Raw genomic sequence first — 25,522 nt, 5'->3', positions numbered from 1 at the left:
AAGCCCAGATAACCCAAGGCCCAACCATACCTACATACAATCAATGTCTAAGTCCTGTTTCTCCGCCTCTTCTTCAAAAAAACCCTATCCATAATATAGCAATTCCATTTAACTAGAAGACTTCAGGAAGGAAATCTATAGAATTACCAAAAGGGATGGCAGTGAAACCTATTAACTAATCACCTAACAATGGCAACCAAAACTTCATAATTGGAGATCCCAAGACAAGAATTCAAGAGATCAGCAAGTTATTTCAGGGTGACAACAGAAGCACTAAAAAATTCGGAATATATTGCTTCGTAGTCCCATCTTATTAAAAGCATTTTTTAATGTAATGATAAGAGGAAGGCTGATTACCCTAATTTAGTCTATATCTAGTTATGCTAGGAGTCTACAAGTTGCATCACACTCTTCTTAGGCTCATCTATGTAGGTGTGGTTGTAGAGATACAATCGATGAGATTAGGCTAGCTATCTTTAAAGCAATCACAAAACCAAGGTACTAGCATAAGGGTAGGCCTATTATTATTCAGGATTTCATCTAAAAAAACTAGTCGGAAGTTGTTATTTAGTTTTATTAACCCTTTACAAGTACCTAAGATCTATCTAGTGTATTAGCCAATTTGGAACTAAATACATTCTCGGACATATCTTCGTATTTTTCTTCGTTTAAGCCTTGACATCCTCACAAGGCTAAGGTTTCAAATCCATTCAAATTTGATCATAAGTACCATGATCGGCCCATGGTCAGCTCTCATAAACCCATGTTGTAGTGTCCCCTAATCCATAAAGACTATGAGCTAGGTTCACTTTGATACAATTTATCACAATTTAAGATTTCATCTAAAAAAGCTAGCCGGAAGGTGTTATTTGGATTTCTTAATCCTATACAAGAACCCAAAATCTATTCAGTACCCAAGAACTAAATACGCCTTCATGGTCATCACAAGGCCTTTCATCTCTTTCTTGCCGCTCAAAAAAAGGGGAAAAAAAAAGAGTCATTCGCTCCTGTGGATGCTCCCAGTCAAGGCGTATTGTTGAGATATATAGACCATGCCTTAAACTGAAATAGATTGATGTAATAAGTACATGGACTTAGCTTGGGTGGACATTCCTAAACTTGAAAGATTTTAAGAAATTTGTATAGTGTCATCTCATTATAATAGCATTGCTCGCTAACATAGCAGCATTTCAAATTTTATATTACCTACGTAACATTATTCTGAATTTGTTTACTACAATAAATAAAAAATAAATTAAAACCAAATTCTTGAAACAACTAATACATTTATATACATCTATTTTTTTTGGTACATGACAGGTTCTATTGAACAGGAAGATAAAATAGAAAACAGTAATATACACCAGAACTCTTAAAAACTGCAGGCAAAACTATCGAAGTCTTGTATTTATATGCAGCTATTATAAGGTTACAAATAGGTTGGGTTGACCCGTGGGCCGGATCGGATCCTAATTTGGACTCATTCCATTTTCTGGGTCAAGTATGAATTTATTAAATTCTAACCCGATCCGATCCATTTGAAATTTGGATAATTTTGGATTGTCAATTCGACGACCCAACCCGACCCGAATCTGTAAAATTATTTGGGCACGCGGGCTGTGCAAACAAATTCTGAAGCCATGGATGGTTGACCCGAACTGGATCTGACCTTGACTCGAATCAGACCCAAATTTTTTGGATTGGATCTAGATTATATATGACCTGACCTGAATCACCCTTTGGATCAAATATTATAGAGGTGAACCCGATCCGGCCCGATCTTCTATTGGGTTGGGTCTGTATCCAAAATTAGGATCCATATAAGAAATCGGGTCGGGTCGGGGTCACTCATGTCCCAACCCGATCCAACCTATTTGCATCCCTAACTCTTATGGTTAAGATATAACATTACGTTGGACATACAGCTGTTATCTATAGGCCATCATATATTTTTTAAAAAATAATATTGTCAGTTAAAGCCATGCAACCAGATGGACCGAGAACTTGGCAGGATGATGGTGATATTATTTTTACTAAACCCAATAAGAATCGGACAAACATCAGCCTTCATCAAAAGAATTTCGAATCAAAATCTTTCTCCATAATTTTGTGCTCAAACGTTCTGCAAAACAAATGTCCCAGTAATAATGCCAGTAGAAGTTGGCTCGACAGAAAACCCTTCAAAGAATGTATGAATGTTCAAGGTGCAACGTCCTCATCATATATACTTTCCTGCTCTTGAGCAACTGATCAAGCTTCACCAATCTCTATGACCATTTATTAAAAAGCTCTCCTCCAAGTAAAAAATTGAGAGCTCATTCTTTTCTTCCTTTTTTTTTTCTTTTTTTTTGTTGTCTGCTAAGATATAGATCATACATATCTAATATGAATACATCCAATCCAAAGCACCCCTCTTTGCAGATATGCCTGACCAAGAGCTCATTCTTCTCTTCCATATGTTTTGCTATAAATTGGCAGGATGGCTCCTACATGGTTGCAACCAGACATCATATGCAGAATGGGGAAAAATGGAAGAAAACAGAGGTCTAGACTACTACTAATACTATTAAAAAATCCTTCAGCTTTTACCTAACTATTCTTAATTGAACTCTTAGCTGCACTACCTATATAATAATAGATTTATGCATTACATTGCATAGTTCTAGATAAACCAACACCATCAAGAGATCTATAACTTTCTCGAAAGGCAGCCTAAATTTTATCTGGTTGATGATAACATTAGAGATTGAAATTGGAAGTCTTCAGCATAGTGATTAATCGCATAAACACGATGATTGTGGAAAAAGTTTTGGCCAACTTACTTAAGACGGTAAAGTATCCAATATGTTTTGTAAGGCCAGAAAAGGAAACAGATTCATGAAGTTAACATAGATGGGAGAAGGGCTACAGGATTACTTAGATGAAATAAGACGCAGTTTCCCCTTGTTTTGCTCCATGGAAAAAGAAGAGACCTGTCAATGAGTGAGTTTGTGGTTATGGGAAAATCATTAGTTCAAAGAGCAAAACATATTGCCTCCAAGGCCCAATCTGTTAGGCTCCTGGTCGTTTATTTCAAACCAAGGCCAATACAAACTAGGGCCACCTGGCCAATGGATTACAACTCCAAGCCCATCCGAGATCTTCAACTGTTCACAACTGTTTCATCTTTAGCTCCAATATATCTAAAGAACAAGAATCTAATATAATGGATGAAAGTGGAAAAGGCTTAAAACTTGAATTCAAGTTGTAAGCATCAATAAGTAATGAAGCTCTGTATTTTCTATGAAATAACGAAATAAAACAAAACAACTTTAGTTACACGATTTGGCAATGAACGGAAAGCCAGAGAAGAAGAAACAAAAGAAATAGTCTTCCCTGAGTTGCCCAAAAACGTTGACAAACGTAACAAGTGGTGGATGTTTTCCGCCACCAGTATGCATGACTACTGTAAATACCGGGCCAAATAGACCGACCTGATCGGCGGTCCATATGGAAACCCAAACCAATGGCCATGATCGCCAACTGTTGAGACGGTTATAACCCCACCTGGTCTGAGCGGCGCGCATGCGCGCGTGCGGCCTCCGGAACTAGACAATATCTGGCAGGAGAGCCCCGTGTTCCCCCTCATGTGGCCCCCACATGGGCACTGGGTGCCGATGGTGGAAAGGGTGTGAGGCTTAATAGTCCCACATCGAAAAGACTCGTTACAGAGCCTAGGCATATGAAGCGGGTGTCTTCAAATCCTGCAGACACGTTTTGGATGGAAAACAAAACCGAAGAGGAGTCTGAGCGGCGCGTGCGGGTCCCGGAATCAAACAATATCTTGCAGAAAAGCTCCATGTTCCCCCCTCATGTGGCCTCCATGTGGGCAGTTAGTGCCTCACGTGCCCCGCACAGGCGGGGGCGTGACAACCACAAACGTAACAAACGAGTGATGAAAAATATAAGAAGGACGAAGCATAGAATTTCCAACACTCGTCCTCTAATGAATAAACGAACGGCATAAACTTCATCTGCATTCTGTCAATGAATGATCATGGAGGCATCCCTCGGGACGGCCTTCATGCATCAGAAATAACAACTAGTTAGTGGAATTGCAATTAACTCGATACGCAGCTTCTATCTCAGGTAAGAGACCAAAGTAAAAATTAACCTCATCTTTTTGCTTTCAAAATGTATGTTGATGTAAAGCAGAAGACAGAATTCTCACAATCCATGAAACAAATATAAATGGTTCAGTGAACAAAATGGATGAAGACTCCTTTGTTGTGACATTCTAATGGCAATAGGAGCCACAGGGGGTCTCTTCTAGATGCTCATACACCTTTCCAGTGGCATCATTTCCTACAAAAATCTGGCATCATCCAACCTGTGCTGCGAATGACTGTGAAGTCCAACAAACTCTTCCTAACATTTGATAAATATTTGACCAGATATCCTCCCTGTGGAACAAGGCTGACTAAAAGAGAGAAGCACAAACTTACAACTACATGCCATCTTAATGACACAAAAACAAGCCTTCCAAGTACCTTCCACATCGACCAATACAACAAGATATAAGTTAGATTTTGAAATAGATGAAATTTTTTTAATGTCATGTAAAGAATCCACTTAAGTACTTTTTAAGTCATTGAAGCCATCACAGCAAGCAATGAAATAACATCAAAGATTCCAATCAAATAACACTAACCTGAAAGGCAAGCCCATAAGATGATCCTCAGCAAGCTCCCCACATTTCTTGGCCTAGGTTGGTAAGCAGCAGGAAGTAAACTAGAAGATACCTCGAAACAGAAATTTGCATGGTTCAACTCTTTGGCCATGGGTACATGCAACATTTTTGATACCAAAAGTTGTGCTGTCGATAATGGATGCTGGGAAAATAAGCCTTGGTACTTCATCTTCTAGAAAGCTTTACCATGTCAGTGTGTATTAGTACGTAAGTTAAAAACAAGAAACAACTCCCACATATGGTAAAACAATTTGCTGAACGTGTAAAAAAATATAAAATATATAAATTTCACAAGGTATCAAAGCAGAGGTCCTGTGTTCGAATCCTATCTCCACACTTTTTAACCTCATTATTAAAAATTTCACATGTTGGGCTCACCCATTAAAAGAAAGTCCGGCCCACATGTGAGGAAGAGTATAAGAAAATATAAAATATATAAATAAATCTATCTCATCCTGTCAGCTTAATTTTTTGGAATAAGTGGTGATTTAAAAAGAATGTACTCATGACTGAGAAGGCAAAGCAAAAGAAAAGAAAGGAATGAAATAGGCACAAAATGCTTCATAATCACAGATATGGCATTCTTTATTTTAAATTAACACATTACATGAACTTTACAATCTACTAGCCTAAAAAGGCTCAAAAGAATTGTGTGTAGGTGAGGGAGGTCACCAAAACAGCTGACTTTCCTCTTTGTGGTACATCAAGAACTTACATCTAAACCTTGCTTCTTCACCAAAACTCACTTTATTTCTCTTTACGAAGACAGAATAACTTTGATCCGCTCCTTAGTTATTTATTTCTGCGATATAGAATTAATATACAAGCATCCACCGATTTAATATCCATCTCTTTATTGTCGATTCACTGTAATAGTTGAAGTTGTTTAATCAACAGCTGTGCGTATAGTAGCTCATTCCAAGAATCAGGCACTCCTGGGAGGCACCAGTGGCTGCAGTCCTGGTACCTCTCAGGGGACCTCCTCTCCTCCTCGGTGAGATTTTGCTTACGATATATGGAAGGGTGAGCATCTTTCCTGTAATCGGTCATTCTTGTGACATTCAAGTAAGAGACAGGGGTCTTCATTCCCTTGATAACCTTTTCTAAGACGCGCATCTTTGGTGGATAGGCAGAGAGATAGTTCTTGTTCTTAATGGGTTCTGTCTCGTTGTCACATTGGCCGCCAGAATTCCATTGACCACCACTAAACCATGCAGAAAAAAACCAATCAATTTCGCTATACGAATCGATAGATAACAGACCTCTTGAATCTAAATTTTTGATGAAGCTAATCAAAGATAAGCTTTAGTTACCTGAAATGGGAGGCAGAGTAGCCTCTGAAGAAAACAAGTGTTTTCTTAGGGTTCACATATGCGTCCACCCATTTTGCCCATGTATTAAGAGCCTTATGAAATGCTTCCACAACATTGAGTTCACTATAGACATGGTCACCTTCTTGGTAGTAGTCTTTCCTGTTGGGAGTAAGCTTATTTAAATCCAGACTCTGAACCATGCATATAGAATATAATTCCACAAGCTATATTTCCAGATTACCCTTTGGAGGTCTTCTCATGCGTCCACCAGTGCCCAGTATTGAAGACGATGACATGTGCATTCTTATACTTGGGAGATGATCTCTCAATTGTGTCGAGCCGAAGCGTTTCTTTTGTCTTCCCATTGCTTACCGGAATCTCCCACTCCTGAACAAGAAATGGGGAGCGAAAGAACTCCACAGAGCAGTTATAGTCCTACATACCAATTAGAATGGAATGCATTACTACAGATTCAGAGGACGATTTTGCGAAGAAATGGAGATACTAACTTGGGAGGAAGAAACCAACCTTGAATATAAAAGAGTAGGAACCCTCAGCCCTGAATTCATGCCTACCAGACGCCTCGAAAACCTTCTTTTTATCCTTGACAGAGTGCCTTAGAGCACAAACCAGAGATTCCCACATGTTTCTATTGAGCGAATCACCGACAAAAACTAGCCTCTTTCCCCTCAATCTCTCTAACATATCAGTTGCATTCAATCTGAACATAGTATAAAAACAATTGTATGCACGTAGCTGAATCAAACTTTGCATAATTATCAAACTTCTGTTCTCAATTTTCTTACCTCGGGATGTCGCAACCATCGGGCTTCCACCGGAGTTTCTGGTAAGCTCGATCCGGCCTTCCATTGAGATAGCAATTGAAAGGTTCAGCAACGTGAGGGCAAGATCCCTCAGGATAAAGCGGGTATGAATCATCCTTCACCCAATTCCCTTGGAATATATCACAGCCCTTCAAAGCATTGATCCAGTCGTCTCCCTTCTGACCGCCACTGCTCGGGGTCGATGCAATCGAATCATTTTGCTTTCCGAGTGAAGCTGTCAGGTTTGAAGCTCTTTGCTCGGCCTTCGTCGAAGCTTCGCTGCTCTTCGGACTTGCGGAAACTCCATGGGATGATTGCTTCTTTTTCAAAACTCCTTTTTCCTGAGGACTAGCTACTGATTCCTTCTGATTATTTCCCGAAACTCCATTTCCATTCGAAGCAACTCCTTTTCCAGTGTGATTCTCTGAAAGAACTCCACTTGCTGTCCGGTTTTTCTCCGGCAACACTCCATCTTTCTTGGAGCCGGCTTCCACTTTCGCCTGATTCTTTTCAGGAATCCCATTTCCCGTCTGGTTCTTCCCAGAAACTCCACTTACTCCGCTTCCCGTATGGTTCTTCGCCGCCAAGTCTCCACCTTTCTTCGTCTCAACTCCACCCCCCACAGGCTTCTTGGCAGAAACCCCGTTTTTGTCGGAAACTCCACTTTTCTGCAGCCCAATTCCGGGTTCCGTGTGATTTTTACTTCCCAAAATCTCGTCTTTATGAAACTCAACGCTATTTCCGGTCCGATTCACCCCCGCCGATCCTTCCTTGGCAGCATAACCAAGCAAAGGAGGCGACTTTCCAGGAGAGGGCGAAGAGGAATTGGGGAAAATATATGAAAAGAGGGAGGAAATCTGGGATCTATAGGGGGCCGTGGACGAGGAGAAGGAGGAAGAGGTGAAGAAGTTGTTGAACAAGGGGGAGCCATTGCTGGAGGGATTGAAGGCGAGGAAAGCAGTGCAGGCGACGAAGGCGAAGGCGAAGCCGTAGGCGAAGAGCTTCGTCCGCCGGGTCCCGACCACTGCGAAAAGGCCCTTCAGTCCGGAGCCAAAGCTCGACGACTTTGGGAGATTCCCGGCGTCCTTCATCGCCGAGAAGAAGAGAGGAAAAGGAGAGGAGAAGAGAGAAGAAGAGGCGCCTCCAATATTTCTCTCAGAGACAGAGAGAGTGGCGGTGGTTGTAGTGCTATTTGGGAGTGAGGGACGGTGGAGGGTGGCGGTGACCAGATCACGAGCAGCGTCCGTTCACGCGTGACAAATAAGCCTCCTTGTTCTACAATATTTTCGGTTATGCCATCCGCGCTGAAGTTATTCCTGGATTGGTGGGATTCATCATGGAATAACTGCTTTAAATATTTAAATTAAAATTTCCATGCAGCAGATATAACCAGATCCTAACTGGTTTGTTTTATCACTTATCTGCGCATTTGGAGGTGAAAAGTGCTTATGATATGACTTTGAATATTTAAAGAGTCATTTTCTATAATTATATAATTTTAGCATAAATATTTTGGTTTATATATATATATATATATATATATATATATATATATATATAAAGCTAAAATAGCTTCAATCAAAAAATATAATCTAATGGACATGTAGAGAACATTGGGATGCCCTCAAGATTATACCTAAAATCAGTTTAAGATTTCAACAGCACTGGTTGAAGATATGTTAGGGTGTTCATAGATAAGATTTGTGGTCTAATTGATTTAGGAAAAAGCTTTTAATCCCCGATTAGAGGTTGGCACTTTATATTATAATTCCAATAAATACTGCATCAATTTTATTGGTTGCACCAATTCCTTCATTCCACATGGCATGTTGATGGTGCAGTGCCTTGTCACGATACATTAATTTATGACGAGACATATGTTTTGGTGGTAGTTAAGCGCTTACCTATAATTAATATGCAATCAAATTTCTCATTGAGATTTATTGCATGTTGTAATCAAGATTATTATTCTCTATTATTATATGGTATTAGTGCATGAGATCATATTCCGCAGGGCATAATAAATTATTAACTTACATTTTAAGTAATGTACAACAATTAAACCAATATAACTATCGTGCCTTGTTAACGTGGTAAATTTTATTTTACTTTTATAGATTAATATAGCTAGCGTGGCATCAAATTTAGAAACATTTGAAGTGCATCAATTAATTTTTAATTACTTTTTGCTGTGTATTGCACTTTGTTAACTCATTGATCTTGTAATAACTTAGATTCTCACTAAAAAAAACTAATCGAAATATATTATTTAGATTTTTTAGCTCTATATAAACTTTTAAGATTGTATCACTAATATGAAACTAAATATATATCCGCATAGATCTGATTTTTGTTCTAAATTAGTGCTATATTACGATACATACTCAAAAATGCTGGCTTAAGAAACGAACGAGTATTAGAGAATAAAGAGAAGCAGAAGGGACAAATGAGTAAGTGTGCATGATCTTTTAATATTTGTGGGCCGCCAAAACACACGCTAAATCCATGTTTCTCTCGGTGAAGTGGGGTTGATTTCATGTGGCCTTTGCCTGTCCTTTTCTGCAGTTACCGAGCCATCTCCGCGTCATCTGCGCGTCGCCCCTAGCCGTTGGAGCCTCAACGAAACAATAAGCGGGTCCCAGCTCTGGCAAAATTGAACCTAAATTGTGAGACGCGGAGAATTAAGAGCCGTCAAATTTTCATACCATTAGAAGATGGAAGGTCTTGATCTTTCCACATAAGTAAATTATAAAATTGAAAGTTACATTACACATAAATTATAAAATTTTACATGGAAAAAAATAATACTATATTTAAAAATAATTATTAGCGGAATAATCTGATTTATGAAATATTTTTTATTTTATCAAATATATTTTCAGAAGCAATTCAAAGTTTCTTATATTTTTATCAGATCAATTTTTTAATTAATTTAAAATTGTTACTCTTGAATGTGATAGGCATTCTAAGAATTTTTTTTGTATTTGCATGTTGTTGAATTTTCTAAATATTCTTTTTTTTTTCTTTTGAAAGGATGGTCATATTTTTGTGATTCTAAAATGAACGCATACAGTAGAATCAGAGAGGTAAATGTTGCAAAGTTGTCTTGGACCTAAAGTTGATGAATCGCACAGGACACCGTCCGAGTGATAGGCAATATACTAGATATTTAATTCACTGTACTATTAATTTTCTGATATTTTTTGATACTTTTTCAATAACTAGAGCTAAAAAAGATATTAAAAAATAAGTGAACTATTTCTTAATTTTGAAACTTCCAATTTTATATATGATATAGATGATATTGAGTGGCATACATGCTTTGCTCTAGTTGATGATGCACATAAATCATCCTAGAAGAGTTCAAAATGGTGATAAAAAAAAAGTCATCCCTTAATGGCCTCCACAGTCCACCCTCAAAATGGTGAAAAAAGGACTCCAATTTCAAAAGTTGGTGTGGTTTGACTACCGGTAATGAATCAAGTATTTCTTTGATTTCAAAATTAATAAGTTGTTAGATAGGTCATTCTTCAATTAAGCTAAATACTTACCTCTAATTGAGAACGAATATGATTTGCTGAATTCCAACTTTGTCATGGAAGTAGGTTGACCCTACAATCTAGAAGTGCTGTAAAGCTGCCTCAAGATACGTGCATGCGTTGTAATACTGGATGAGCATTGATACTTGAGTGCCAACCCGGCATATTTGTGATGCCTGGTCTGTATCATGAGACATGTTAGGAAGTATAACGAATTTGACCCAGCAGTCACATTGTTTAGTTTGTTCAGCCTTCTTCTTTTGAGATAACATATGACTTTATATTTTATAAGCTTCCTTATGGCCAATCAAGTTGCAACATGTCAACTTATCGATGACAAACTTTTAATTTTGTAATGAAAAAACAAGTGGTCTTAACCCTAAAAAATTCACTTGACAATCCAAAGCACATTTGAAAGAAGATTACTAAGCAATGTTTAAATCTTACAAGGCTCATTTATGCCTGCTGTAGAAGAGTATGACTTTACAAAGGTGACTGCACTTGAAATTTCTTTTTTTTTTTTTTGGCTTTTTCATTAGCAAGATTTTTCATCTTCGTGAATAATGAAAACCTGCTAGGATAAGGAGCATGTATTCGAGTTGTTTGCCCATAAGACCCATTATAAGCAACTCATTATATCACAAAATCACTTATTTCTTTCTCTATATCAACAAGGGTACCTTTTTTTTTCCTCTTTGATGATAAAGGAGGTTGGAAGAGCAGTCATCCGGCTTTTATCAAAGTTCAAAGATCAGGAGAATTTACAAAATTTTGGAAGAGAGATACAAGGAAGACTGCTTTGGTAGAGAGACCAAGATCAAGTCTGTTTTGTTGTTTTTTCTTCGTATTATTTTCTTCTTTCTGCAGTATTGCTCTGATTTTGTATCTCTACTGTCAAGTAACAACAAAATACATGGAGAAAAAATAAGAGTAAATCTTCCTAATTTCATTGCACCTTTCTTTCTTAAAGACCACATGTATCCTGGACCTTTACTGAAGTTTCAAGACTTATTATCATTCATTATTAGTATTTGATACATGCAATCATTGCATACATTTTACTAAACAGGTTAGAGAATTGATAGTTACATTCTTGCTTAATTGTGCTTCTCTTCTTTTCTCATTCTCTCTTGGAATAGTTATCATCGAGGTGCATTTCATTCTTTGTTTTATTTTTTTTATGTGAATTGGAGGAAGTAAGATACTTTTTCAAATTCTATTTAGACATCAACTTTGTCTTCTGTCGCTCCATCTGATTTTTCTCAGATGGAGACATACGTCTGCTCAAAGTCTTACCCAAAAAGAAAACTTTCGGTTTAATCGGTCAATTTCAGGCCTAAAACGATGTAATTTAGACTCAATCGATAGGGGCGCCTCCTCCTTAAAGATGTGGTATTACGTCATAGATTCAAAAAACTGTTCAATTTATATATAAAGAAAATATAATATCAATCAGATGTTGTATGATCAAGTTATTGCCTTCGAAAGTTAGACCTACAAGAACTTGACTTTTCGATGTAATGAATTTTCTTTTTGGAGCCTATCTGGTTCTACTTATAGTGGCCAAAATGGTCCAAATCTAATACGAGGATCTTTCTGGATCACTTGCAAGTGAGAGTAAAATATCTAGATGGTATATAACCAATATCTTATCTGTAAACCATATGGAAACTAAGAGTGAAAACTATTTCTTGATTTAGTTGGCAGTGAGTTGATGGAACCGGCCTATGCTCTAGATGATCTAAGCCTCTGGGCAAAAAGTAGGCAAAGGAGGCAACATCCCCGACCTAGCATTATAGGGTGAAAATATTAAAACACACCAAGGCAGAAGGAGATAAATTAAAGAGATGGTTAACTACCAAACTCCACTATAGCTTACAAGCTCACAGCCTACCAACTGAAAGAGCAAACAAGCACGGCAGCAAAACCACCTTTTCTCCTTTGGAAAGTGGTGAGAGGATGGAACACAAGCAGTTGCTTGAAACACTCATATTCCTAGGCCCCACACCTAATGGCTCAGGTTACAATTGAGATTCTATGCCAACTTCTAATGTAGTGACTACATTACTTGTAATAATGTGAACTTACTACTGAAATTAATTATGGTTTTGGCTGATAGAGATCTCAGTGTATTAGATGTCTTTTTGTACTAGGCTGACTGTCAAAATAAAGTAAACGGACTCCGTTGCTTAATTATTTTTTTGTGGAAAATGGCATTTTTTGGCTGGTGATTTTGGTTGATATTTTCTAGTATTCCCATGAGACATAAAAGATCGATGGTGGGTTAAACTTCTGAAAGAACCATAGGTTGTAAAGAAATCATGGAGAAACATCTGGAGGCTTCGAGTATGGCAGGCACCAGCACTTTTAGTGTCACAATGGTCACTTGGGGACTTAGCTTTTGGAGTCATGGTCAAAAGGTTTTAGGCCATTAGAGCAGTGCAGAACAATAACAGTCCATTGCCTGCAATGTTTGCTTAGAACTCAAGCAACGAACATCCAACTCCATTCCATTTGGCTCAATCAATTTTTCTGACAATCCCGCTTGTTCTTGTGGCCCAGCATGGTAGCAGTCCCAGATCTCATGCAATCTGATATCGATGAGAGTACTTCTTGTCTTCTATCAAAAAGAAAAATGATGAGAGTACTTGCTGTCGAACTGAAGAGCATGATACTTAGGGCCGTCTAACTTGCTTTTGAGTAAGGGAACGTCGCAATGTTGCATTTGCTCTCAACCTGTTTGTTTCACCAACTTCTAAATAACAATGTAATGCTGGACGCTCATGTCACTGCTAGCCCGTCTGAAGCTAACACAACCTATTGAGGTTAAATAGTTTTTGTCAAAGAAGAATCTGCCTACAGGTTTCTCCATCCATCCATCTATCTATCTATCTATCTATATCTATATATATATATATTGCCTGCAGGTTTCTCTCTCTCTCATCATAAATTCTGTGTTACCAGCATAGAATATACGAGTTTGCCTGTCCAAGCAGTTATGCATGGAATCACAGGATTTTATTTTCTTGAAAAGAATTATTGCAATTTTTTCATATATCAAGAATTTTTTTGATGGAGCATATCAAGGAAATTTTAAAATGACAAAAGCTGGATGAGGGCTTCTTGATTCTAACCCTTATTATCAACTTATGGAAGGATGATGAGGGAGGTTTAGAAAATAAGGTGGAATTAACGAACTCCAGCACTCTCACTTGATTAATTACCCAATAATATATATATATATATATATATATATATATATATATATATATATATATATATATATATAGACAGACAGACATTCAGATAGATAGATATGAATATAGGTATGCATGTTTGTATATATAATGGTATCATATAGAAAGTTTTTTTCATTTTTTATTTTTATTTAATATTTTAAGTTTGGAGAATCATAAGTACATTACATTCCGGACCATGCAGGTTGACCCATATTAGGAACCACATAATTAGATTTGAACCTGTTACATTTGCAGCTAAATAATGCAACATGCCCTTTTGTGGGATCAGGGCCATTTCCAAAAAATCCAGTTATGTCTCTAGCATGCATGCATATCAAACTTTTGATCTCCTTGCACGCAAATTGTCACAAAAGAAAGCACTAGATATATACTCTTCCACTTCACGCCATAGTTGTTTTTTAGAGTTAAAAAATCCACATCACAGATTCACAGTTCACATGGACCGTGGTTCAACTTTGGAAGCATGCCATGCTTTAAAATAAAAAAAGAACAGTAGAAGACATAGCTGGGCTGAGGGCGAGAGAAAAGAAGGCTCACATGGCCGAAGGCATCTTGATCTGTTCAAAGCTTTCAAATAGAAATTACCCACCGACATGCTATGGAACAAAAAGATTGGAGAATCCAAGCAAAAGCAGCTACTAAAAATGTCAACAAGATTTAAGTTTATCCATGTTGATTTGGGGGCATTACTAATAAAGATTAGAAAGATCTGGTATGGTCGGCAGAAACAAATGGAATGGCAATTCAGGGACTCAAATGTCCAACATTTCCACTGGTTTTGAAGGTGACCTAAACCTATCTTTGTCATTGTTCATAGCTAATAACCCAAAACTTTGAATACTATACCGATAGATGCTTAATTACCTAAATATAAGTCATCATTCATTGGCATATCCTGGTGTTCAACACCGACACAAGCATATGGTCTGCCACTATCGCCAAGTAGCTAAAATAATTCCATCGCTGATGCAAATAATAAGCTCTAGTCACCATAAAAAATTAAAAAGTCACAAGCCTTAATGTCGCCACCTTAATTATGATCAAACATTTCGGCTCTTCCTCGCCACTAACTCTTATCCAATCATCTCTAGAAATTACAAAATCATCTCTCGCTGTCTTTTAATTCCACTGCTCACCTGTTCTTTTTTCTTTGATTTTGAACGCAACTTTATATTATTATATGTTATAATCTTATATGCTCTTTAATGTATTTTGTAAGGTATTGTTCAATATTGTAAATGGTGTAATGTTTAATGGCCATTGTTAATGCACTTCTTCCAGGCCTGTCTCATTTGGCAATATTGGCTGCTTTATATGTATAGGTGGAAAGTCCGAGGTCTTACACACATCCAGAGTAGATTTATTTTAGTGAATGAGGTTGAATGCCTGATCGAGAAGAACAAAGAATTCCTTCAATCCGTTCAACTCGAATTTCTTAAAAAAAATAGAAAAAGGTGGAAAAATTCTCTAAAGGACTTAAATATCATTTTCTTTTATTAACTCTCCATACACAAAAGTAAGATACATAGCCCCTATTTGTAATACTAGTGAGATCTCCCCTATTACAATTTGGGTTGGACTCCTCTTCTAGTTCGAATAGGACAACGTATTTATCGATAGAGAGCTACGTTCGGTCAAAATTTTATCTAAAAAGAAAATTTTTTGCTTGACCAGCGGAGCCTAAACAATAGAATTTCAACCCAATTTAACCTTCTAGTTATAAACCTCAACAAGCTACCGAATTTCAACAAAAAAAAAGAGATCATCTCAATCGGACATCGTATGACCAAGTTATGACCTCTGAAAGTTTGACAAGCGACTTGGCTTCCGATATACTAAATCTAGTTTCTGAACACTATCTAGCTCTGGTCGTAGTGGCCAAAGTGTTTCACATTGAGTTTAGTAATACTCTTATATACAGATAGTGATCAAAATTATCTACATCGAGTCTGATGGTCAAAATATTTTACACCTGAGTTTTTTTTTTTTTTGGTTTGGTGCCGGTCACGAGGGACTCCGTTCACAATAGAACAAGAGAGGTACAATACCGTGATTTTGGCCCACCCACTGCTCCACTCTTAAAAAATCCTATATATATATATATATATATATATATATATATATATACATACATACATACATACATACACAGGATGTCCTTGGTTTCAGCACTTGTGAAGAACAAGGCAGTAAAAAGACGGGTCCCATGGCACAAGACAACAATGGTCACGGGACATGGACTGTACATTTTTCTGCTGTCCCATTTGGGTCGGGATCCAGCAAGCCATTCTTTTCACATCTGAAAGCTTTTCGAGGTAGGTGGGGGTGCAGACTGCAGATTTCATTGTCTCCGTGATCACCGACTAATCGCGCCGAATGTGGATTGTGACATCGGGGAGGTACCTCATATGGCCAACGAGCCACTGCCCTTTTTCCATCGTTTGAATAATGTCTCTTGTGCCCATATTACTTTGAAGCTTCGTTGCAGCTGTGCCTCTAAGGCCATATTTGGAGGAGCTGTTAATAGTAGAGCTTTTGGAAGTAGAGCTGTTGGAAGTAGAGCTGTCTGAAGCAGAGCGTTTATAAAAAGTCGTTTGCTGTTTGGTAACTACATTTCTAAAGTGCTGTGGCATTTTAACATGTGTTTGGTAAACAAATTGAGAAAGTACTTTTGTGTGACAAAATGACGATAAAGGACATTACCAGTATTATATAACAGAGCATAATAAAATATAATATGTATTAATACATAAATATATGATATAGTATAATATTAGTGTAATGTAATATAATATTATTATAATATAGTACTATAACATTATGTATTATAGAATAATAATTGAATATAATATTAAATTATTTAACATAACATATCAATGTATTATGATATAATGTAATATAATATTATATTATAGTATAATACAATAATAAATATATAAAATATTATAATTATTAGTGTAAATTAATTTTTCATCCTTCTAATAACCATTTATCTCTCTAACAAATTTTCTAGCTAGGTGATAAAATTGGTTAATTAATTACTAATATTTTTATTTATTTATTTATTTAGATCAGATTATTTGCCACTCACTCATTATTTTATTTTATTTTATTTATTTATTTATTATTTTATTTCATTGAAATATAAAGGAGTCGCCGGCCATGGGTGGTGGCCGGCATGGTGGCTGCCACCGTGGGCAGCCACGAGCTTCCAAAACAAAAAAAAGAAAAAAAAAGAAGAGGAAGAAGGAACAGAGGTGGTGGCGTTGAGAAGAAGAAGAAGATAGAGAGGGAGAGGGAGAGGAAGAGGATAGGTGAGAGAGGGAGAGGGAGGATAAGGGTTTTGGAGGAAAAAGTGTGATTTAAATGGGGGTATTTTGGTCCAAAAAACAGCTTTCCGACAAAGCTGAAAACAGCGTTTTCGGAAAGCTCCAAATTGGAGCTTCTCCCCAAAAGCTGTTTTCAGCTTCCCGCAAAAGCTGAAACAACTTTCCGAAAATTTTACCAAACACCATTTTTTGTCTAAAAGTACTTTTGGAGGGTCAGAAAGTGCTTTTTGGCCCTCCCAAAGCTCCCCCAAACAGGGCCTAAATAGAAGGGCATTGTGGAATACCTACAAGGATAGCTTGAGTTAAATTCAGATATGTCATGCCTCTGATCCGAAATCACGAATGAGAAGTCGCGGTAACTGCTGCATAGAGATTCTCTCTATAAGTATACAAGGCATTCCAATTCCAATGCGATATCAAATACAATGCAGTGAAGATAATTAAAATAACTAAAAGCCATAATTCAATTAATTAACAAATCCAATTGTCAAACAAAATTTAAGTCTTATATAATTCAAACTTCAGATAATAACCCTAAAAAGATTGTAGAATCAAATTTTAATGTGTCACATGCCAATCAATATTTAAAATATCTTATATTAAATCTTGTTTTAAATTAAAGATGTCAAGTTTTGTCTCTAGTTACTCTTTCGAACATAACCCGTACCATCTTAGTTATCATAATCTTGAAAAAAAAAGAAGAAATAATGAGCTCGACAGCCTAATAAGTAGTTCATGTAGTAACATAAGATGCAATAGTAAGACATAAATTACTACAAATCAGTGTAAAAACATAATTAATTCAGTTTCAAACAATAAATCCATTAAAATTCATATCTTTTAAATATTCATGTGCGTATTTATAAATCTCATTCCAAACAGATCACAATCAACTCAACAGCCTTTACCTATGGCCATAATTATACCCTATAGCTAGACTAAAAATAGAACCGCACTTATGCCCTAAGAATTGGGACAGAATACTGTATGTATACCCAGTGACGGGGCTAGAAGTAGAATCAATGAGCTTAATAATAGTCAGAGAGCCAATGCATAACCCCTAATTGGCAGGATCCAGAGCATAGTCAGACTAAAAGTTCAAATCTAATACATGTCAAAGTTTTTTTTTATAAAATAATATATATATTATAATTCAATCAAAATATGCATATATGATGTAAGGTCAGTAGAAAATATAACAATAATCCAAAAATTATTACTTCAAATTATATATCCATTTTTCATTCAAAACGTCATTTCATAAAATACATAAATCACATATAAATAGATTAACAATTTTCTTTGATGTAAAAAAAATTATATAAATAAAAAAATCTAGAAAATGAAGATCCTTGCTGAGTGAAACGAAACTATAGGTCTAAATAATTTCGACAATCCCTCTTAGAACCTAAGACTCGGACGAGTACTTGACTGAATTTTTCAGTGAGCACCATGAGCCAAGACCGTTGGGAGTCAAGAAGAGGAAAAGAGGGAATCAATGGTTGTCTAGCAGTGATGATTGGTAAAACCTATTGGCGGTGAGGTGAAAGAGGATGTGTGGATCTTTAAATAGCCATTAGAGGCTAGGTTTTTTAAACTCTAGTAGGAAATCGGGAAGGAGGAGTCTATCTCCTACTCTAACTCTTATATCTCAGCCGGTCAAGTGGACTAGATTTAGTTTCTTATTAGTTGAGGTAAGTATTACAAGATCATTGTAATAGAGCACAACACATATGTAAGCTGGAATAGGCGAATGACATACAACTTGATGAGCAAGCGGGCAGACAAATAATATGTCCCCCAACAAAATGGTGTATGCTATCATCTAAAAAAAAAATTCAAATAAAAAATACTGATAAATTGAAAAGAACTTTACCATTTGGTTGGAGATATACAGAAGTTTCACCAATGTGTTGAAGAAGAAGAGATGAAGTACATATTACAAAATGCTCCGGTAATTAAGTAGTCCAAAGGAGCATTTCGAACCCACAGTTCTAATTATGTTTGATGATAATTAATATGTTAAATTCATTAGGAAAAAGGTAATGTTCTCATTGATCCAAAACTTATAGGATGAACATTAGCTGCCCCACTATTTATCATGTGGAAGAAAACTTCGACCATAAGGCTAATATAACACAACCACTTCTCAAGGTACATGATAGCATAAAAATGATTCCTCTTTATGAACAAAATTCATAATTAACCCAACTATTGCTTTTTCCATTGAACTCTGATAGAATGTAACATTGTACAAGATCTTTTGCACCTGGGACATCTCTAAATTAAATTAATTTGATTAAATATACCTAGGAGCATTAAAGATTTATAGGATGCTTGCATAAAAAAAGAAAAAAAGGGAAATTTATAAGATGAATGATTCATGATTCGATAATGTTTTATGACCAGTTTTCGACAAAGACAACCCACAAAATAGCTAAAGGATTCTTGGTCAAGGCATCTTTGGACAAGAAAATACCTGCCAATTAAACCTAATATGCCAGTTGGTAGGGCATTTCTCTAAAAGATACACATCAATAGCCTGTAGGCTATTTTGAAACGCAAACTTATAATATTTTTTGGAAAAAAAAACACAAACAAGACTCCTACTAAATGTTTGGAACAACCAAGACTTAGCACAAACTTTTATTATCAAGTCCCAGCACAAGACGCTTAATCTGCCAAACCCCATTATCAAACTTTATTCTGCTCTAACAACTCATGTTTAGTTGCATTCTCGGCATCCTACATGCAGTGCAATGGAATTTTAAATACTGTAAAATTTCGCATAAAAGGAATTGCAGACAAAGAAAGTCGGAAAGCAATTGAATTATTAAATGGAAATGGCTAAAACAGTTATAGAGGATGATGACAAAAGTTAAGAAACCTAGAAGTTATTATCTATCTGGTGAAACGAGAGAGCATAAACAATAAATAATGTAATGCAACTAAAATGAATCACTACGTCATAAATTAGCAAGTGCATAAATAAAGAAGACTTGTTACTTCATATTGAGCATTGACTTGGAAAGGATCAACTACTAAAAGAATGATGTGAACCATTAAAATTTGTAGAAAATATTAGAGAAAATGGAGGTGAATAAGAAAAGTGTTTTTTACTCATTATTCATAGATTATGAATAACAAAAGTGACTGCATCAAGTAAAAATGTCATGCCTTTCAGAGAAAAAAGAGAAGCTACCTTCAGTAGATAGACCTCTCCGAGAAGATGGAAAATACTGGAAGAACAGGGAAGCATCTTAGCTATTTAAGAATAAAGACGTGGTCAAAATTGTTATGAATATATATATATATATATATATATATATATATATATATATATATATATATATATATATATATATATATATATATATATATATATATATATATATTGGTAGAACAGCTGCTCATATCATTCTAGCATGAGTGCAGCCAGCAGATTCAAGAAAAAGAAAATAAAAAAGCTATGTAGGATGGCCTTTAGACATGACCAGCAAATCTTTTCTGAATACTGAGCAACAAAGGAGGCGATCTCTCCATATAACTATTAAAGTACACTACAAGTCTATGCAAAAGGATCTTGAACATAAGAAAAAACGTTCTTGAAGAATCAGAGTCAACCTCATGCCAAGTAACTCGAGCTCAAGATTAGATGATGAGAGAGGAATATGAGCAGCTAAACATGAGTAGATTCATAGGTCATTGGTCTCAGGCTTGGAAAGGAGCATATGACCTGGGACACTGAAGTAACAATATATAAGATTGATGCATACCATCGCAGCATATATGTTTCTGACCCTTTGACCGTACCACATTGCCTATATATGATTATAATATGAGGTCATACTGCAAATAGATAGAAAAAAAAATGATCCACTTAGCATTTGCGGCTCAATAACTGGCCTCGTTACCATTGTACACCTAAAAAGTTGGTGAGCCCGCTAGCATTTTGGAGACACATACAATTTTTTATGTGGACCTAAAGTAGGGGAAGCAGGTTCAAACTAATAGTTAGATTTGATATAGATTTGAGATGGGCTTGACATGAGTATCAGTAATGTTAAAATTATTAAATTATTTTGCAGTTATTGCTATTAAGTATTAGGTACTAAATCACAAGCACCCTCCCAAAAAATCTATCATTCTTATATTTATTTTAATATATTTAGAAAATAGTAGCTGTATATGCATCCACATATATATGTGGTCCATATTTTGGATATGCATTACACAGTCCCTTGATGGCCCTCATGCAGCAGCTACCTTTTAAAACCATAGGCAAAGTCAAGATCCTTCAATGAGATTGTGACCAAGGACCAGGATTGATTCACTGCATTAATTGAGCTACACTAACCTGCCAAAGGATCAAGAGTTCAGGATAATTGCTGGTCATGCCAACAAAATGAATGTTGCAGCCTTCAAAAAATAATGATAAAGTTTTACAAAAATGAGATCATCTTACATGAGTTATTAACGATACAAAAAGGCATACAATATATGAACAAACTAAAGACTACATCTATGAGGGAACATTTATAAAGGAGTGCAAGAACAATAAATGAGAAACCAATGATATTCCAGGTTAACTACTGGGTGTATAGACTAACTTTGAACTGCTGCAATGTTATGCATATGTTATACAAATATCCCAGAATATTCAGAGTCCAGCTCTTGCGTTTAAGTGAAGATGATCATATTGATTGATCAGGATAAGATCAGCATAAGGATAACGTTTAAAATACTGAAGGATTTTTGTTGAGGCCACACTCAAAGGAAAATTATCAAACCGAAAGACTTCAGCAATCAAGATATCATCGAAAAATCATTCTGCTTATGACTCCTATAATCAAGCATAATTGTTGTATTAACATGCTTCATGGGATAAAAAGTCACTTTCAGATTGTCATGCGATTTTTAAATGCTTAGACTAGATGCTATTAAAACCTTCTATTAGATATTAATTAGACTAAGGAAGACAAAGCGAGGAGTTGGGTGATGTGATTGGTTGGGAGAAAGAGGAGGGACAAGGTGGGGTCAAGGGCTGAGAGAGAGCAGTAACATGTGGGAGGTGGCATGGTAGCAAGGAAGTGGGACTCAAGAGTGGGGTTTAGGGCTTGAACAAGGATAAGTTTAAGGTTGACAACGAAGCATGATGAGAATAAGGGCTCGTTTGGTTCGCGGAAAAAGAAGGGGGGAAAGTGTAGTCAACGGGAAAGTAATGAGATGCCTCTTGTTTGGTTGGAATTTTCAAAGGAGAGAGATGGAAAAGTTGTATTTCCATGGGAATATGATTTCTACATTTCATGGGAAAGTCTTTCCCATGAGAAACATGAGAAAGTTACTTTTTCATGAGGTGGAAATTATTCCATTTTTATTTTTTCCCAAAAAGGCCCTTCAGCATTAAAGAAGCATTAAAGAGGCATTAAAGACCTAATTTTTATTAAGGGCATAATAAGAATTATACATAACTTTCCCAGGAAAGTGGATGGCCAACCAAACATAAGCACTTTGGAAATTTGTTATTTTTTCATGGTCAACCAAATATGTCAAAAGTACTTTCCTAAGCATTCTCTTCCTAGAAATTTGTTTCCCAGGAGGAAAAATGCTTCCCGCGAACCAAACGAGCCCTAAGGTTTGAAGCCAGATTGTAGTCTAGGGGAAAGAGGGTCAAGGATAAGTCTGTCAATGGGCCTAGACTGGCCCAAGGTCTGTGATGTTGGTCCATTTCAAGTTAGACTTGTTCTAGCCTAAGATGGCTTAGGTTAGGCTTGGGCTTGCTCAAAATAATTTAGACCAGGTTTAGGGTACCGCGCACCTTATTTTTAAAAATTTACATGTTTCTATCTATTATTCTCTTTTATATAGAGCTTCGAGTTAAATGCATTTCTTCTCTTTGATCGGATTAGATAAGCTCTTAATTTGATTTTTCTCCGTTCACCAATAAAATGAAGGTTGACATTAACTTTGCAGATTATTTTGATATGTAAACTTAAAATGGTAAGAATGTACAAGTTTTGTGTTTTGAACAATGTCAATCCCATAGTAACGTGCGTTTCATATTTGTGAACAATTAATTCTAAATGTTATCTTCACTTTGCATTTGTGGCAAGTATAATAAAATCTCCTCTTATACAACATACAATATCAACAGTTGGTAAAGAATGGCTACCACAACTAATTTTCCAACAACAAAAACTAGCTTTGCCTATTAGTGGGGACTTCACCAACAAGATGTTTTGGAGACTAGTAGCACATATGGTTCATACCTTGCTAGATTTATCGTTATGATTGTTAGACAAATATAAGGAAATGATTATAACATACAACCTGTGTATAATTAGTTTTTTTTATTTTGTTCTCCCTTGCTAGAAAATGAACCTCTAAGTGGTAGGCAGGTCAGGTTAAGTGAGAGAGCTACGATGAGTAATGCTTACCGGTCTATTAGTCACACAAACCCTTCGATGACTTATCGGCTACCTTGCTTGAGGAAGAGTGTCACTAAAATGGAGACGAACCGGAATCACGTCCGATCTTGTTTCTTGATTGAGTAGAGTTCATTGGTTCGGATTTTGTCCACCTGCTCTGGCAAATGATCTCGTATCATGATAAGACCTTTTCTAGATAATAAAACATGCACATGATATATGTGGTTATGTGGTATTAAATTTATTGTCCTTATAACTTGCTATGACCTATGAAAGGAGTATAGTCACAAATTTAACATGCATGCTATTAATGGAATTTTTCATTCTCGTACTGCGTTTCCATAATTGCATTCTCCTCCTATAGCATGCATCAGATATATGCTATTTATGCGTTACTAAATTTATTACTCTTGTGACTAGCCATGACCTATGGCATGTGTGAGCATTATGTGCTTTAGGCATTATCAAATCTATTACTTTTATAACTCATCATGACTTATAAAACCAATATGGTTATAAATATAGCATGGACCTTATTAATGTTATTTGTCATTCTCGTATCGCTTTTGTATAAAATGCATTTTTCTCCTGTGACATGTTTTGATATATTTTCAGATTCAGAAAATTAGCCTACCGCGGTTTTCAATATAGGAGAGCGACTAATAGAAATGTGGCACAACTTATCTTAAATTAGAGTTTATTAAATTGATGTTTTACCTTAGATTAATGTTAAAATTGTGAGATATTGTAAGTTGAGTTAGTTAATGAAATAAAGTTTGTATATTATTAGTTAAATTATTCCGTTGTATAGTTATAATATTATGATGAGATACCTTGCATGCTCATGGAGAGAGTTTTCTATGAGTGTGCGGCGGTTGCCGCGACCCCCAGCTCGCGATCTCGGATCGGAGACATAACAAATACCCTCAGCTAATTCCTCCCACTCTTATCTCTATCTACCAAGTAGTTCTAACAATTGCAGGACAGAAAGTGATATGGATATAAATAATGACAATAATGTGATGGTAAATAAGGCCTTGGTAAAGAAAAATCTTGTAATCAATCCTCAACATTCTACTAACTCTTCCATGGGTTGTCATTACATTTATTGTTTGTGCTGGTTAGTAGGTTGCTACTTGTAAAAGTATAACTCTTTTTAGCCAAATTGGAGATTGTAGAGTTTGGGATGCAACTGGGTTTGGGTTAGGGTTGCATATACCAAAACTAAGATTGGATTTGTATCTAGCATGATGCAACTCAAATGCAAAATGATTGCAATACATCTCTACCGACCTGGCCCAAATGGCTTAGTGAAAGGTTGATCCTATTTGCACCATCACTTCTAGTTCTATCATCAATTGTATATTCCTATCTTCACCACTGAGTGCATGTCAACGTAACTCCTGCAAGCTAATCAATGCCACCACTGAGTGCAATAACACCTAAGTTATTGGTGATTGTCTTGGGCCAGGATGGCTGCTTGGTGTTAAGAGTGCACTTTTTTGAAGCCCAAGCTGGAAAATCTGGCAGCTGAATTCCACCGAGGGTCAGTATTTTTCTCTACCTCTGGCCTATTCCCAAATCATATTAATTAAAAAAAATAACTTAAAAATGCAGCGTAGCACGTAGCTACTTTGAAAACTTCAATGTTCATGACTATTTGTTTCTAAAATATAAAACCCAGTCCATTCTCTTATTTCAGAAAAGAAATCAACATAATATTGGCATTAGATAAACCAAGCCAAGTTAAGAGCAGAGAGTAAGAAGCATCAGGCCCAAATGGACTCTTGATATGTTTTTCCAATTAGTTTTCCAGACAAAGTTGGGAAAACTTACGCTAGCCCAAAGAGGGGCCTTGTTGGAATCTAATTGTGCCCTTTAACTTAAAATTATATACTTGCAAGGAGTGAAATTCCTGACTAAGAGAACAGGCAAAGGACGGTCTCAATCAAGTTATCCAATTGAATCCGGTCTACTAAGGCCAGTCGCTGAGAGATATCAATTCGAGATAGGAAAGGAAAGAGATAGAAACTAGTTTGGCAGAGTCCCTGTCCGCCTAAAACCTATCATATATTCATTCCTGCTAGTGGGAACTCAACT

General features: G+C 36.3%; 1 protein-coding gene across 1 annotated transcript; it reads right to left on the bottom strand.

The window, feature by feature from the left end:
- Positions 1-5,277: 5,277 nt before the first annotated feature.
- On the bottom strand, positions 5,278-8,046 carry LOC103708665 (protein trichome birefringence-like). The gene is made up of 5 exons (XM_026805253.2): positions 6,849-8,046; positions 6,571-6,763; positions 6,284-6,477; positions 6,043-6,201; positions 5,278-5,933 (listed from the first exon to the last, which is right to left on the bottom strand). Exons 1-5 carry the CDS (start codon positions 7,955-7,957, stop codon positions 5,594-5,596), a joined length of 1,995 nt encoding a protein of 664 aa, XP_026661054.2. The 5' UTR covers positions 7,958-8,046; the 3' UTR covers positions 5,278-5,593.
- Between the last annotated feature and the right edge of the window lie 17,476 nt (positions 8,047-25,522).

The sequence above is a fragment of the Phoenix dactylifera genome, chromosome 8 (genome assembly GCF_009389715.1).
Source record: "Phoenix dactylifera cultivar Barhee BC4 chromosome 8, palm_55x_up_171113_PBpolish2nd_filt_p, whole genome shotgun sequence".
In the NCBI taxonomy this organism is placed as follows: Eukaryota; Viridiplantae; Streptophyta; class Magnoliopsida; order Arecales; family Arecaceae; genus Phoenix; species Phoenix dactylifera.
This window is presented reverse-complemented; position numbering and strand designations above follow the sequence as displayed.